We start from the raw sequence: 18122 nt of genomic DNA, 5'->3' as shown, positions 1-18122 counted from the left end.
CGATTTGGCACCGGACAACTGGACGCCACGGAATTCGAAAATAAATAGACGTTAGGTACTTATAGGTAATTTAAAAAAATATTTAATATTATTATTTATATTTGAATGATTATATTATGATGTAATAGTTGATGAGAATGTAAATATGCAGACGTAAATAATGATTTAATCGTGCATATGTTTAAGTTCCAACGAAAAAAGAGTTTTTTATTTTATATAAAGCCTTAGGCTTGGTAATTCTCAATCCGCAATAAAGAATACATTATGTTGAATTAAAACTACTAAGTAGTAGATAGAAACTGATTAAAATACGTCGTCTACGTTCTGTATACGTGTCTAAGACAGTGCGGCGTCCAATTGTCCGGAGTCCAGTTGTCCCATTCCCTATCTTTCTGATAAGAAAGCTCACGGCGAACTGTGCCACGGTGAATTATTTTACGTACAATCGACATGTAATCCTCAAGTTAGCACAAATAAAAACGAAACATATTTGATTAAAATTGAATGATAATAATATGAATCGAAAACCGAATATTTCTACCGCTGAATCAAAAATCTCAGGTAACATGATTACAGTTGGTTTAATAGTTCCATTTAATCGCCCACCCCATTTTGGTCAATCTGTATCCTTTGAAACGTTTTTATTCCGCTATAAATAAATAAATAATAGGTACGTGTTGCCATAATATTCTGTCTTTCCATTATTCAAACATTCCTTTTGCGGAGGAACATTTGTTGTCTACCTGATTGTATGGAATTAGAGGATTGATAATTGTTTGATTGCCCGTACCTCCTTTTGTGTCATTTGTGAGTAATGATACACATTACCCGAAGCTAATTTTATGAATTCGTTCGAAATTAGATACTGGCGTATGCGACGAGGAAAGTGTATTGATATTTATTATATTGTTTAGTGTTGCAGTGACGAAGAGTGATTTTTGAAAGTAGATTGGTTAAGGGGAATGGCGCTTATGTTGGTACTTGTCAGTTAATGACTACTAACTTAATAATATGATAATTACCACCGATGAATTGGTATGTATACTCATGATATGTAGACGAAGACGTAGAGAAATATAACGTTTTAGTTATTTTTTTTTTTAATTTAATTAAATACTTACTGAAAAAAAATGGATAAAATTTCAGGACAAGTCTGTTGACTGGAAGCCAGGCGAGAACAGTGGCAATTTTTATAGCCGATTTCGTAAAAATTCATGAATTCAAGGATGATAACCTAACCGAACCTAACCAAACAAATAATCCAGTATATATTATATACTTATGGGCTATTTTCAAAAATTGTTTGCCGCTGACTTCCACTGAATAGATAAGAACTAAAATTTAAATTTTATTTTTAAAATTAACTAAAATTAAATTGTATTGTATTGTAACGGCGTAGAAATAAACTTTTTTTGGAAAGTATCTAATTTTCAATTTAAGTCTGATAATAAAAAGCTTTCAACTTTAATGCAATTTTCCGGTAGATGTCACGATATTATATACAAAAACGTGATACATTTATGTACTGCTTATTACAGCCTTTGAACGCACGAGTATTTGTCGTAAACATATGACGTAGCGCATTTATAGGCAGATATATTGCAACAACTATTAGGTACATATCAATTATAGTAGTATGTTACTACTTGTGTGCTGTAATAAAAAAATATATTTTATTAAGATAGGCTTTAAAATATAATCATCTTCGCAGCTGATATCTTTACTTTAAACGTGTTTATTACCATTCCGCGATATGCTCCCCTCTCAGTATACCTACAAACCAATCAATTTATTATATTATGTATGCACGTTTTATACTAAATTAATTAAATATAATTTGCAGACATTTTATTAATATAGGATGTGTAGTTAAATTAATAAAAGCCAATCAAAGTTTAAGTAGGTAGTTATATCAATAAGTAGGTACCGTTATGTTTGTACGTATACTAAAAAAGGTGAGACACCTTACAGGCAGACATTTTATATGTGACGATAGATTTACGCCCTATACGTGGTTACTCGTGTCTTTACGAGGATTTTTATTATCTTTCTTTGAATGAGCATAAAAGCAATATTTGCGTGTATTTAAAAATACCTGGAATGTTTACAACAAATTAACAGCTATCTTTGACTTTTGTGACATTAATATTAATAATAATTTTTGTATTTTAATGCATTGATCTTATCACCTTCTTCGTATGGAGGAGTTTGGCTGTCTCCAGGAAACGTCTTCGAAACCCTATATCTATCCGTTCCATCTACCTCTTTAACATCAGCTATTAAGTGCCTTGGTACAAGTCGGTTATGTGGAAGCCAGGCGGGAATCGCATAATGTCATAACCGATTTTGGCAAAATTCATGAATTCAAAAATGAAAACCTAACCTAACATAAACTAACCGAACCTAAAAAATAATCCAGTATATCGGCTATTTTCAATATTTGTTTGCCGCGTAACCGACTTGTACCAATGCTTCTTTTTACACAGACCGGCCATCACGGTTTAGGCCTTTAGATCTTGTCCAAAGGACCCTCTTTAATGACTGGGTGTCTTTAATTTTTAATTCATACATAAAACATGGTCTGCTCAATGGATTTATACTATTTCTATGTGTCATCTTCTTTGCTTACAGCTCTGAGAGTTCTGAGTTCCTTCTTAGTTACTACCCTATAAAAATCTTTTAGACAATACATAATACATATAATAACATTTGAACACATCTATCAGAAAAATTGCAGAAGAAAATTGAACGGGGTGGAATTTTAACACAAATATTTTGTTTTACGGGTGAATACTCTAGTCCTATAGTCCTATAGCCACTAGTAACCAGTGACAGATTTATTGACGTAGAGATCCAATGCACTGTCTGATCATTTTTAAGATGTTGAGATAATTTTATAATTGTGTTAGTGTTTTAAACTGTTTCGAGGTTCCCTTTTAAAATATCTGTGAGAAAATTTGCGTTATTTGCATAAAAAAATCACCGCTGCCTCTAGCCACAGAGTTATGAACTTTGGCATCCGTTTAGAAAATGACATAAGGTTATATTAACAGTTTTTTCATACTTGTCATAGTTGTTGGCTATTTTTCCGACCGCTTGGGTTCTTTCTCTAAATCAAACTCATATTGGAAAACAATATTCTTTCAGATTTGTGATTCAAATATGCACATATAGATTTAGAGACATTTGGTCTACTAACTTTATTATGACGCTAATCATAAATAATTTATTCCAATAATTTCTTACTCACAATGTAATAAATGAACAGCAGGAAAATTAGGATATTGTAAAATGATAACAATTAGATAGGTACGTATTATATTAGGATTAGAGTAATTACTGTATTGGTCTACTTAACTGATAAGAAAAACGGCTAAACAAAATAAAAAAATTCTGTTTATTTCTAATATAACAAGTAAGTATCTTCTGCAAATAATCCACAATTCAAATAATAATACTGGGTATCAATTCTAAAACCTTTTTGATTCCCGTCTGTTTTACGAGATAAAACATTTACTGACTCATAAATCAAAAGATCCGAATCGAATCAACGTCACGTGCTGGTCATTCCTCCATCCCTTTTCAATTAAATCCCTTCTCGTATAATTGAATAAGTGCTGCAATACAATAATAATTTTACAAGGTGGGTTTCGCTGGGTTTCGTCTCAACGCCCGCATTACAAGAGTCACTGACTCGGTCATTAATTCATTGAATCAATTTGTTTATTTTCGCTTAATCCGTAATCTCTTGATACCAGTGTCGTTCATTAAATTAAAACTAATTCATATTATCATAAGAGTGACAGGTAGACCCGCTACAATTATCATTGTTACGTTATTTAATTTTAATTTAATGAGTGTACATTTTAATTCTTCGGGAATCTATTTGACATACATACATATTATTCGCAATACGAAGAATAAAACTCGAAATTAAAAAAATCTATTTTGATATTAATACTATCGACCGAATGTACTTGATGGAATTTGAATTTAAATTCTAATGGATTTAAATTTTGTACTATTCCATTTGAGTCGTTTTTTGCGACCCGAGTTTCGCTTTTCAGCATCTTCAGGCGCTGTGTATACTCACCAAAGGCAAACACACAGCAAAAACGATTCAAATGGAATAGTACAAAACTTAAATCCACTAGAATTTAAATCTATTTTACTTATTAATAAGGGTTTGACCATATTTTTACCTTCTTCTTATTGTGCCATCCCCTAGCGGAGGTTGGCCACCATCAAGGCGATCTCAGATTTGTCATCTGTTACCCGGAACAGTTCAGTGGAGCTGCTCTCGTACCAATCACGGAGATTCTCAAGCCACGAAATGCGGCGCCGTCCTCTGCTACGCTTACCATTGATCTTTCCTTGAATGACAAGTTAGGGAATACTGTACCTGCTTTTGTCCTCTTAGTATAATGGAACAAGAATTAATGTATTTTGTGTCTATGTGTTATAAATTAAAAATTGACCAAGTTTGATCAGTCGTAAGTAGGATTAATTTTCTAATATATAGTGAAGTACACCGAGTGAGCCAAGTAAGTAGATTACTTAAAGAATTTATATCACATCGTTCAGTTAAACTCATCTCACGAAAGTGGAAATTCTATTCGGCCGAATCACTGGAATGGATATAATTTTGATGCTGGAGAAGTATCTATCACAAGGAATGAATGCGTACCCGTGATATTCTGTGTATTTGTGTTTATTGTGGTTGAAATCCAAGTCAACTGAGCGTCCCGTAAGTCAATGGTCATTGTGCAATGTACCGTGTAGGGGAAACTGCCCACCGGTAAATGCCTAGGCGTTTATCCTATTAACGTCCGCGACCGCAGGAATTTGAGATATTTCTCTGTGGTTTTGAAAAAAAATGAGGAAATAAAACAAAAAATACTGATGAGGCTTGTATTTATATAACCGACACATTTCACAATAATATGTGAGTACATTCATAATAATTGCATTCCATGGTTATAACTTTCTATCGTTACGTATAGGTGCAATTTTTTAGTTTTTCTTTAAATATAATATACATGTCTCCATATAAAAAAAAACAATGATTCAAGAATAATTTAGTACTTTACAACTAATAAAATAGGTCACAAAATTTAAAATGGATGCAGGTAAAAAATTTGGCGGTCATTTTGTATGTAACATTCAGATTCTAACGGATTTAAGTTTTGTACTATTCCATTTGAGTCGTTTTTGCCACCCGGGATTCACCTTTCGGCATCTAAAACGACTCAAATGGAATAGTTCAAAACTTGAATTCATTAGAATTTAAATTCAAATTCCATCAAGTACCTTCGGTCGATAGTATTAATATTATAACATTTAGAATATTAATTATAAGATGTCTGTTTAATAATATATATTTGTCTGTTGGTAGGTGACACTGCCACGTAGTATTTTTCCTAGTAAGACAATATAAATTACATAAGACCAGCATGATGATTTTCAATCTGGAGTAATATTATAGGTTTATTACGAGAAATTGAAAACTGTTTGCGGTGTCGAAAACGCTAGATATAATGCCATTTTCCAGATGGAAATTTTGTAAGTTAGATGCATATTAAAAAATGCTAGATCTGGCAATAAAAACGCTAAATTTTGGACGCTGGACAGGGTCTATGAATGAATGGATGAAACCGTGGGTGTGTGGTGTAATCCTGTATGATCAAAATCACATGTTAAATTAATGTCCAATGTGTCAGAGTAAGGGCCCAATTACTTAGCTAGTTGTCTAATAAATTACTAATTATCTTAAAAATATGTTGATATAATATTCATTTGCTTATATTACCTATATTCCGCTGGAGCAAACGTGGTAATTAAAAACATAAAAAAAACCACAGTCCATTATTTGCATTTTATTTTAAATTAGTTTATTTATTAGCGAACATTTGTCTAAGTACAAATGTTAATTTTAATATAACAGTTGAAAGGTTTTGAGTCATATCATAGCTACCAGGAACACGATAATCCGCGGTGGGAACTGGCTTCTTTCAATAACTTTCTCAACCCATCCCTATGGAAAGTGGCTGCTTTCCAATTTGATATCCCCAAGCATACGGTAACTTCATCTAGCCAGCAAATTTTAGGCTGGCCTCTTCTTTTATATTGCTTTATATTACTGTTTTTAACTAGTCATTTTTCTTAATACGATTTACATTATTCTAGCAATCGCACCAACTACCTACATATATATAATTAGACCGCTTTTTATTAATGCAACAACTTGTCTTGGTTTATTGACTAAGCTCTCGGTAGCGAAAGGGTCAAGGCACATATAAAGATAGCGCTATTTGTCCAGAGCTTGGGGCAGCCGCGGCTTCCCCTTAACACTTCCCACCCCGGTGTAGGTACCGGCGTAACCCCCCAAACTCCGCACCCGCAGGCCGGAAACCTATGCAAATTGTGGTCGGTGTTATTGTTTTAAACGCAAAGATTAGGCACGAATTAACACCGCTGAATAAATATGCGGTAAATAATTTCATACGGAGTTAGTATTTGGCGAAGGGGTCAAGCGAGCGGGTCATTTTGCGGTAAAGGTCTACCACTGTCTTTATATACTTACATTACGAGACTGCTAAGCCAAAACAGTGTAAGTGACAATTTGTAACTTTACAGTAAGGCAATATTAAACTTTTATTGGTTTCAACCACTGACATAACATTAAAAGGCCATACAATCATATTCTGTATGAGTCAGTAAATGTATAGTAATTTTAATATTGCTAAAGACGCGCCCAGCGTGAAACGATTAGGTGGCCATTCGATATAATTAGCAGCATGCTATTTAAATGTGGTAATTAAAAAGTAATTATCTAGTCAGCAGTCAATGTGTGTCTTAAAGTCATGTAAATTCAGTCAAAGCAAATTTGAGTGCATGGCGACCTTAGTCTTGGGTAACTGCTCCTGAGACATTCCCAGTCATAAAAATAAAAATGATTTTGCGTTGCGAGTTTAGACACAATTTCTATGTTTTTAAGTGGAAAGGCTGCGATAATCGAGATTTCACTATTATTTCTTCTACCGCTAATCACATTTAAGTGGTTGATAAATTCTGGTAGTCAAATAATTTCTTTGGAAATCAATTCATTTCATTTCAATTCAATTCAATTTATTTATTTTTAACATATTGTAGACATCACAAATTATAAGTTTAAGACGTTCACAACATGACATTTAGAAACAAAGAAATATAAAACAGTATTACATAAAAAAGAGATAGATCAGTATAGAGATAGATAGTAAGTTATTAAACAGTAGAAATGTGTACATACAAAAAATATAAATTGGATATTAGAATTAATATCAAAGTAAACAATATTTAATTAAAGTTGAATAAGCGTTTGCTATTGAGTCTTTGCCATTCTTCGTTAATAATTAAGATTTAATAATATTAATGTACCTACCTATTTATTAAGGTAGGCTCCAAATAATCGTCTAGTATGGAGTCACCGCCATTAGTATGTGTTTAAATATAAAATATATCCTCAATAAAATAGGGGTGGCTTTTACAGAAAAGACATATAAATATTTGTATGTCGTATTCAGGCAGGTAGTTAATTACCCTGGGAAGTTAACTGTTGGGCGTGATATTTTTTTTAATATACCCGCCAATGACCTCGTTTACCGTCGAGTAACACAGTTAACACGTCTTAATTGATTCAAAATGCATCCGATTATAATTAAGCAAGATACAGTGCGGTTAAAAATTATTGTAGATAACCGCCTTGTTTATCGAATTGCTTCGCGTGATATTCGTGTTATTTTGAAGCAATAAAAATAAAGGAAACATGTTACTCTGCAGATGTCTTTAACCAATTCTGCAATTTTGCATTGAGGTTATGTATTGGAGAGTGTATGCAATATATCATTTTTTTATCATTTATATTTTTCACTAATTAAAAAGAGTTTTATCTTCATTAAGAGATAACTCTTGCTTATAAACTTTTGAGACGCTGAATATGACATTCTGAACAATTTAACCCCATACATGATCATTTTTCGATACAACTTCAATTACGCCATTTTGTCATAGTAACCTGGATACGGGTCGTATGCTATTCAGCCATGTAAACTTACAATGGTAGGAATCCGATTACAATTAATTGTACAATTTAGCATTGCTGTAGCATTCTTGTTTACATTTATTTTGGGGTTTGAAACCGTTAGCAAAACGTTAAATTTAATTTTGGATATTCTTGGCAAATAATAATACTAAAATGTGTAAATATCAAACACTTTATAGAATTCAGTTAGAACTACTGTTTTTCAGTTAGGTTGCAAAGCTGCTGTAAGCAAGGAATTTGTGGCAGATTTTCCCATTTATTTTTATCTTACGCCAGAACATAAAGTTACTTAAAATAACTATTAATACACAAGCATAACTTATCACAGTATACTTAATCATTCATATTTATAAAACAAATATTTAAACATGATATTCATTATTATAAAAGTAAAACTTATCGCGATTTAAAAACATCTAAAGTGACACATATAAACTTACTTGTGAAAATCTGTTTTCAAGCACCTCTCAAGAGACCAGTTGAGCTTAATAACTATACGAGCTGACGATAACCATTAGAACGTTTTGTTTTAAAACATTTCATACAAATTAGAGAGAATTAAGAGGTTTAAAATAGTAATGGAAGACCAAATAATAACCTTAGTATTGACAAGATTGTTTGCAAATAAAAAGAAAATGACAGCCCACTTTGACGCTTTATTGTATTGTTACTTAATAAGGATTGTTCATCCAAATAATGATGAGGCTTTTATATTAATTTTCATATTTGTTTAGTAACACAGTTCTGCATTATCCCATACATCTTAATGTTCAATTACAGTTTACGATCATTATGGTAATATGTGCGTTCACGTCCTGAAACTGTATCAGTCTCGATAATAATTCCTAATATTTCTTCTCCTTTTTTTACAGCCGATATCTCACGACTGGAAAAATCACCTCTGCTGGCAAACGGATATAACGCACCCCCCACACACCTCGGTCACATGGGCTTCATGCACGCACCGCATGGACTCCTGTCGCCAGGAATGCCCCCTCATGCCCTGCCAAGACCCGACGGATCCATCATCAAGGGACAGCCGAACATGCCCAACATGGAAGCACTTGCAAGGTAACATAATATATTATATTATCATATTTCAAGAGGTGATTTTAGAAAATAACTATCTCCAATTTATTTGTTCTCAGAAATGTAGTATTTTATTTCAAATTATCACTGCATTAAATTTAATCGCAGTTAAAAAATATATCATAGAACTGGAATTGAACATGTTTGAAAATATCTTATTAATGAGTATTGATGGATCTATTTTTTCATAAATAATCTAAGCCAAATATAATTCAGGGGTCGGGAACTTATTCACACTTATGAGCCACGTTCAATTGAATCTTAACAATAGGTTCTTCGTTCTATAATGTGGTTTTGTGCTCAATGTAAGTAGTTTAATTATTATGAAAAATACATAATTAGATCATCCTGAATAAATTTTCAAACTGATAGCTATATCAAAGTTTGTTATGCAGTATGTGTGTTTCATTTATTCGATAAAATATCTATATTCAAATAATATTGAAGTCACCATTAAAATCATCATCAACTGCGGTCGATCTAACGATGGACGAAAGCTTTGTTTATGTAATTTCACTCCTCCAGGGATCTAGTTAACTATTTGCTGCGACTAAATTCCGCAGAAATCAATAAATTCGTCAATTTTGCGGGGTTTATGTTGGGTTAGGTTTCATATGTGTGGCGCAGTCTTTCGGTGTTATATGCAACATACACCTTTTCACACTATGTTGAGTTATTCCAACATTTTCCATTTATTAAGAGCGATTTTATAAGAAGGATTCATGTATCTAATACACGTATGACGAATGCAGAGTGTACTTTGAAATAAATTGAGTCTTCCATATGGAAATTCTTGTGCATAGTAAGTAAACTCAGTATCGTAAAGACGCCGAATGTCATCGTGTCCGGAAACTTATACGTATGCAGTTTGCCGTATCACACTTCACCGTGAAATGTTGTATTGAAATATATGGCCGTATATTAAAAACCGTTCAACGTCTTTGGTTCGTATAGTACTGACATAAAATTCATGTCTAAATAAACCACGATTTTTTGTTCGGTTTACACTTTACAGGAAGCCAGCAGCAAAAAAATGTTGAAAATAGCCTATATACAGGATTATTAGTTAGGTTAGGTTTTCATTCTTGAATTCATGAATTTTGCCAAGATCAGCTATGAAAATTGAATCTAATAAAATTGGAAACCGTATAGTATACGGTCATCTTTTTCCGATAAGAAAGCTTACGGAGAACTGTGTCACGATGAAATGTTTTACGTACAATTTACATGTAATCGAATGACATATCTGTTTGTTGATTTTAATCACATCGCGTATGCTTGAGTCGATTTTTATAAATTGATTTGTTTTGTGGTTTTCCGCATCTCACGTCTGTTTTCCTTAGACACAACGGTCATGACGTATACGTTGGTAATGATATAATTTATTTGTTGTACCTATACACTCTTTAAGCGCTATTATCACTTTAGCTTTAGAAGATACTATTCAAGCGTTCGATTACGCTATATAGGAGATTAGTTCTTCGAGCAATCTCGTCATATATACTTCTGGTTTATAGTCGTTATAGTCTATCAATGTATTTATTAACCAGTCATATCCAGAATTCAATAGTTATCAGATATTGTAATTTATGAATATAACCGCAATTTAATTGACTTGCTATATCAAACCCTCTCGTTAATTAGATTATGCATAACGTTTACAAAAGATTACAGCCGGTCTTTACTTTACAACATAAATCGTTGTAATAAAAAATGCGTGAAAAAATAAGCAGATAGATACAAAGTGTTTATCATATAATGGGATTAATGTCTAGAAGACATGCGTGTGACATTACATACTTAGGTATCCATTATTTTTACAGTGAGAAACATTCTTATCTCAAAAGCCTGTGAAAAATCGTCGAAAGTCGGCAAACGGTGACAATTTTATAATTATATTATTTGAAGTATTATTCTCATTAAAATGGGCGTATGATTTATTGTTTTATTTACAATAGCAACACTATCTGTAACAGCGATGATGAAACTTTTTCTGCTTGTATGTCAAACATATGTTTGTAATGATTAGTGGCATTCTAGCGGCTATAATTGAAGAGAAAATTATCGGTAAATGTGCCGCAGAAGTGGACATGAGATTTTACAACTTTCTTTTTTGACCAAACTAAACCTAACCTAACCTAACACAACCTAACCTAATCTAACCTACCCCACCCTAATATTACCTCATATAATCTTAGTTTGTGATAATGGTGTACCAAAATGTATGAAAATTTCAAATTTTCAATAAACAATTATTGGATCGAAAAGCCGATGCGCGATGACGCGAAAGAAAAAGGTATTTATTATAATTGTCTACATGAAATAAACTGTTTTCGTAAAAAAGAAATTATAAAAGCTCGTGTCCACCTCTGCGGCACAATTACCAAATTATCAATTAGGAACAACATTCAATTTATTATTATTATTATAATTGGTGCCTATTATTAGAATTTTTATTACAAAAAAACTCTGTTTTATTAGTGCTTCTTTGCAGATAAAGTCAGTAAGAAATGACACTTCGAAAATTTATATTTATACTTATATTTTAAATGCTATGTTTGTTAATATACAAGCAGGGCGGCTCTCGTGGTGCAGTGGGTAAGGCGCTGGCCTTCCACCCGAGAGTTCTGGGTTCGATTCTCGGTCATGACAAAAACACTTATGTGTTTTTCTCAAAGCCTGGGTGTTTGTGATTGTTCAAAATTACTAACAACCACCTTGTACGAAAAAAAAGCAAGGACATGGTTATTGATGATTCAAAAAAAAAATATACAAGCAGAAACTAGGCATCAAAAAACACTAAAACAAATAATATAAACCATTTGAGGTTTTTTCTTACAACATTTCCAGCAATAGGTAAATCTTTTAATGATCTATTGAGCCTATTAATGTTTATAATACTTTTTTTATATACCTATTCAATACAAAATTTCTTTTATTTAACGAATAATTCATAAGATTTGAGAATGTCTATTATATCAGTAATTATTCGTTGTATAAAAGAAATGGTTTATTACATTGTTAGCAAGTGCAAGTACGTTATAACTAAAAGTTGCAGTGATCCGAGCGTGGGTTAGTAATAAGGGCACTTAAGGGGGGACAATGTGGGGTACCTAAATCTTGCCCATTTTTTGAATAATAAAATTCCTAATTCTTGTCCAATTTGGGATCACAGAGATTATTATTGTAAATAATAATGTCGACATAAAATTTACTAATGGTTTTATAAATGCTTTTAAAAATTAATAAAATTAAAAAAATCTTAACACCACTTCACATGGACGTACTGAAATATGACTATAATATTCTAAAACATTAGAGCGAGAGGTTTATAAGAATACTATTTTATGTAATACAAATACTTTATGCAGTCATCAAATGTTTAAAATAAATATAAAGGATAATAAGGCTTTAAAATAATGTAAATAGATTATCTACAACGTTTAAGGAATGTCTAGGATCATGCTTTGAAAATAGCATAAAAGCTCCATTTTCACATACGTTGAGCATGTGGGCCGTTATTTGATACCTTGATTTAGAACACAAAAACCGCTAGCCAAAATTAATGCAATTTGATAAGTATTTCATCTAAGAACTACTAGTTAAAATCGACTTATTAAGTAGAATGCCCGTAGCTTTATTTTAACGTAGCATTTCAAATCGGAAATCATGCAAAGTGACATTGAGGAAGGTATACTAATTAGATATAAAGGTATCAATGATTGGAGGTAATATTATAAATAATTAGTATTATGAAGAATATAAAAACTAAAAAAATAAATATTTCTAATAAATACAGGTTGATTGCTATATATCAGTGATGGTGGACCTACGGCGTGCGTGACAACTATATTGAAAAGATTTTTAAATTAAATCATTTATATTTATTTGATATACTATAAAAATTTAATGTAAATAAACAATTTATATATTTATTGAAATATGTATCTCCTAGTTTATTTTAAACACGATGCTCAACGGGTAAGTAGTAAAAAGTATGTAGGTGGGTGATAAAGTCCTTACTATAAGTAAGAATTAATTGTATTCTTTGTAAGTGTGTATTTATCTTTTGGCGAGTGCACATAGTACCTGAAGATGCCAAAAGGCGAAACCCGGCTCGCAAAAACACGACTTAAATGGAATAGTATAAAACTTAAATCTAATAGAATGTATACTTATTTCATTCGACAGTGCGGCTGTCAATTGTCCTGGCGCCCAGTTGTCTCATTCCCATTTAAATTTACGTATTGTCAATTTTTACGCTATTAATATTACATAAATATTTTTAGAAAATAGAAAATCAACCACTCTGCAGTATTATTACAGCTCATACTACTTTATCGGCTGCCAGATAATATTCAAGTAGTTTCTATGTAGAAAATAGAACCTAACAGTATCCTTACAAGTAAAAGTTATCACACGCCACTAGTATACACGTACGTAGATATTAATATTGATTTTCTAATATTTTAATGCTGAGTTAGGTGAATGCCGTCTCAAAAAGATTACTATATTAATTTATTTAAAGCCACGGTGGTTATGTAAACTACAATAATTTAGATACTCAATATATAATATTATATCCGTTGCTTTCTCTGTGGAGTCGTATTATTGACTCTAATTCCTTAATCCCGGTCGAAGTTTAGAAGTCAGTCTTAGGTTAGAGGCCACATAAACGACTACGTTTGACTCTTAAGAGGATTAGCAATCAAGAATATGAAGTTCTTCGTTTGAGGAAGTCGTACAAATACATTACTTACATGACTGTCGGTGACACGTTTGTGAAATAGCCCACTTATGTCGAATTCATTGACTTACAGTTATAAAATAGCAATTTAACTATAATATAATTGGGTAATGAGTAACTGATATTATATGAGTATATTAAACACATTTTATTAGCACATTTCAATTAAAACCGATTAAAATGAGATATGTATTTTATTTTAAATTGTAATTGACCTTACGGAGAGGATTTGTGATAGATAGTATTTGTTTTTACAAGAAATAGATGTTACTCAATCTGAATAGTGATTTTGCCAGATCCAGGATTTAAACTGAAAACCTTTGACTTTAGAAGCCGATACGTTACCACTCGACAACATGAGAGACAAAATAAAACGCCGGATGATCATCGCCAAAAGCTTTTAAATAACAAAGCACTCTCAAGAAAAACCAAAACCCTCCTGTGCCCGGTATTAACGCATGGATAAAAATTCTCGATACTCAGCAAACAGGATGAGAGAACTTTAGATATATTTATAAAGAAACTTTGGGGCTGTTCACTAAAGTAACATTTGGAGGTTAAGGTATATTGAGGAGCTGTACACACCTCATGGGTGCAAAAAGATCACGACGTGTCGATCTGAAACATTCACTAATATGTTCCTCGTTCCAGTTTTCCACGAATTAATGGAAATGATTATTTGATTGAATCTAAAATTGTACCTATTAAAATTCATACATAATACATTAATAAAACAGTTGCGATAATAGTATGATGTTTGCTACAAATTAAGCCAGGTAAAAAAGTGTTGGGTCGCCGACCCAGCGCGCTCCAGTGCCACTACAATACACCGGTCGTCATGCATGTATTTAAAATCTTTTGTGTCATTCTATCGGCGATATAATTTCCAATCATACTTACGAGAGCATTTACTGTTGAGGCAATTGTCACCCCCTTAGAAGAGGTTGTTTTGATCGGGGATGAAAAGAGCATCGCACGTAGTGGGGTGGATTGCACACATAAACTCTAATAAGCGGCAAAGAGATTTGCATATTAATTGAAAGCGCAGCGAGCAAGCGATCGTGCCTTTGAGTCACAAACAAATTTATCGGAGACTGGAAAATTTACAAATCCTAATACAAAACGTATCTAGATGTATTAAATTCTGGTTACGGATTACAATGAACTCCATTCAGGCGTGCTGATAAAATAAATTTGGTTAATATTTTTTTCACAAATACATACTTACGCGTAGGTTGTATTATTTTGGAAGCACGTGTATGTATTTTTTGTCCAACCTTGTACATGTGTCATTTAAGTAAAAACAATTAATATTTTTTTAGTCAAGGTGAATGCGCTACGTACCTACTCGTGGCACTTAGCGAAAAAATAAAAGCTCTCAATTTGAAACAATTTTATACAGATATCTAAAACACTAAAAATATTTGTTTTAAATAAAAGCCAGCGAAGTTTTTGTTTGTTTTAGTGTATTTTATACATACAAATGTCTCAAAATCAAAGATTTCCAAAATTACATCCTCTATACAAGTATATAATAATATTGCATCTGCAAGTCATTTCGCATTGTAGATTATTTTATTGCATTTTATTCTCTCGTATTTGTCAAAAACCGTAGGCGTTTGAACAGAATTTTTAATTCATCTAAGTAGTCGATTCCATTAATTATTATTATGTGTAGTTATTGCGCAAATAAACTTTTGTTAAATGTATTAACTTCAGTTAACAGCCGCTATTTTTCAATATTCTAATGCACAGATTACTATTATTTTTATGACTAGCAATTCAAACATATTCAAAACGTTTTGAAATCGCTATGAAGTGTTAAACTGTTTTTACATCATTCAATGAAGTCAAATATTAACATAATAGCACTCAACAATAATGATTTAAAATTAATATGTAAGTACCTAACTACATTTTTAAAAATAAGTATAATTAATTTTCTTAAGTAAATATATGACAAAATGAGCAATTACGTATCGTAACGAATGATAACGATGAAAGCAAACATAAACAAAAGTTGATACCTACATCGAAATAAATTTTTCACATTTTCGTAACGTAAATGAACACTGGCTAATTTTCTTTCCCCAGCTATTACATTTTTTCCAGTGTGAAGCTTTAATTTCCCATTTCTTTGAAAGAAACGAGAGAACATTTTAAATGGTTATTTACGTTTGATAAAAGTATTTTTACGGCACAAATCTAATTTACACCCAGAAAGGCGGCAGCTATTTAAAATAAAATTGAGATGCAAAGGCGGAATCCGTATAAGGGGATTTATATTTCTTTTTTTTACATTGAACGAACACAGAAACGGGAAACTGTTTCATTTGGGAGAAGAAAAGTGAAAATGATTTTCCAATTAAACATAAACCTTTTGACTTTGGCAGGTCCGGAATTTGGGAGAATTGCAGGGCGGCTTATGAAGACATAGTCAAACACCTTGAAAGGTAAGCTTTATTTAACTAAGGAAATGCTTAATTAATTTCCCTAACGAATTCATTAATGAATTCAAATAAAAAAAACGCAAATGTAATTTATGTAGAATGCTTATAGAGATTTTTATACCTTTAAGTAGCCACGTAGTGCCTTTATACCTACCTGCCTTATATCCTTAACATTATATAATAACGTGTATATTTTATTTCATTATAATTAATTAACTTCTGGGTACGTTTTTCGAACTTATTGCTCAAATAAATGAGATTATTTTTTAGGAAATTCCTGCCGTAGAATATATAAATTTAAATACCTACCGCATTTTATTTCTGCAGCGGTCAACGTTTATCTTCTTACCTCAAAATTTTGGGCTCAAAGGTGTAAAGTGTATTTTTAAGAGATTAAATAAGTAAGTAAGTAGTAAAATAATAATTGTTTAATCTAATATTTTATTAACTCTCACGAAAATCGGTTATTTTAATAATGATGAAAATGATGAAAATACTTAGGCACGAAAACACACATAGCGTTTTTCATTTGTAACTTTAAAAATTATATATGGATAGTTCTACATTTTAATGCAACTCATATATTATATATATAGAGGGTAGACACCTATTAAGCTAAAGGGTCTATACTCTATAGGGACTTAAGGGAAATTTAGTTATGTAATATGAGTTAAGATTATTTCCAATGTCATCTCCAGTGTTTTAAAAGCGTTATTCTGTGATGAGGTTACAACTGTTTTTATTCAGGGTAGTTATTGAAGAATATAATATAACATAACAAAATCAATGATTTCAAAAAAATCATTTTTTGTAGAGATGAGGCAAAAAAGACCACTAATTTTCTTTTACATACAAAAGAAACACACGTCGAATTGAAATTGCTGCAAGCAATTTTAAATATTTTTTTGGATACATCGGGATCTCATAACTGTCAATCATAACCTTCCACATAGTTTTACTCTACTCCTACTCCTATTGTCATTCAGTGTCATACAGGATTTTCTTCAATGTGAAAGCTATAGCCTTTTTTGATTTGGTCCGTCCATCTGGAGGGAACTCTTCCTCGCCCCCTATAATCTTTGAGCCGATACAACATCGCGAGGGTTTTCAGGTTTTTAACTTCTCTTTAGGCTATTAATATTCTGATGTAATATTGCACGGTTTCATTATTAACACACTCGATATATTTTCTAACATCTTTTTATCAATATTAAAATATAACCAATGATTCTATAATTTTATTTTCAGGCATAACATTAATAAACGTAATAATATACTTAGATACTTAAAATATTATAAAGATTAGGTTTTTTCTAATACGTGCTTTATTACGTACGTATATATTTTTAAAATAAAATGCGGCATAGTGTTTATACTAATAAACACCAATAATATTACAATCACAACGGCTTTTTTACGTCGTGCAGGTAGGTATAAAGCGTAAAGTGTTGCGTTTAAAATCACCCATGAAAAATTGTAAGTCGTACACACGTATTCTCGAATTGAGATTTATGATTGCTTTAAGCGCGATAAACAAAAAGTGACAGGTGTAACAAGCCCGATCGAAGCATAAATCAAGTCATCGAATTGGATGCAAAACAACGGAAAAAATGTACGTACGTGGACGTTAATACCCACAGCCGACCGGCCGAAGAGTAAAGACAAATAAATCATCATCCAATTGAAGCGAAATCCCGAAAATATTGCTAACAGTATTAATCCGCCAACGATTAAAACGGTATCATTTTGTCCT

The 18122-nt window shown here is 31.9% G+C and overlaps 1 protein-coding gene across 5 annotated transcripts in view; it reads left to right on the top strand.

The window, feature by feature from the left end:
- The window catches only part of dac (dachshund family transcription factor), a 497825-nt gene that overhangs the window by 237802 nt on the left and 241901 nt on the right, over positions 1 to 18122 (top strand). For all 5 annotated transcript variants that reach the window (XM_085957392.1, XM_085957385.1, XM_085957400.1 and 2 more), the window contains 2 exons: positions 8956 to 9154; positions 16313 to 16372. In XM_085957392.1, coding sequence (XP_085813518.1) covers positions 8956 to 9154; positions 16313 to 16372 — 259 coding nt within the window. The remainder of the gene's footprint in view (positions 1 to 8955; positions 9155 to 16312; positions 16373 to 18122) is intronic.

Source organism: Rhyacophila brunnea, unplaced genomic scaffold (assembly GCF_057557595.1).
Source record: "Rhyacophila brunnea isolate RB1 unplaced genomic scaffold, BYU_Rbru_1.0 scaffold_11, whole genome shotgun sequence".
Lineage (NCBI taxonomy): Eukaryota > Metazoa > Arthropoda > Insecta > Trichoptera > Rhyacophilidae > Rhyacophila > Rhyacophila brunnea.
Note: the sequence above shows the minus strand (reverse complement) of the source record. Positions and strands in the feature narration are given on the sequence as shown.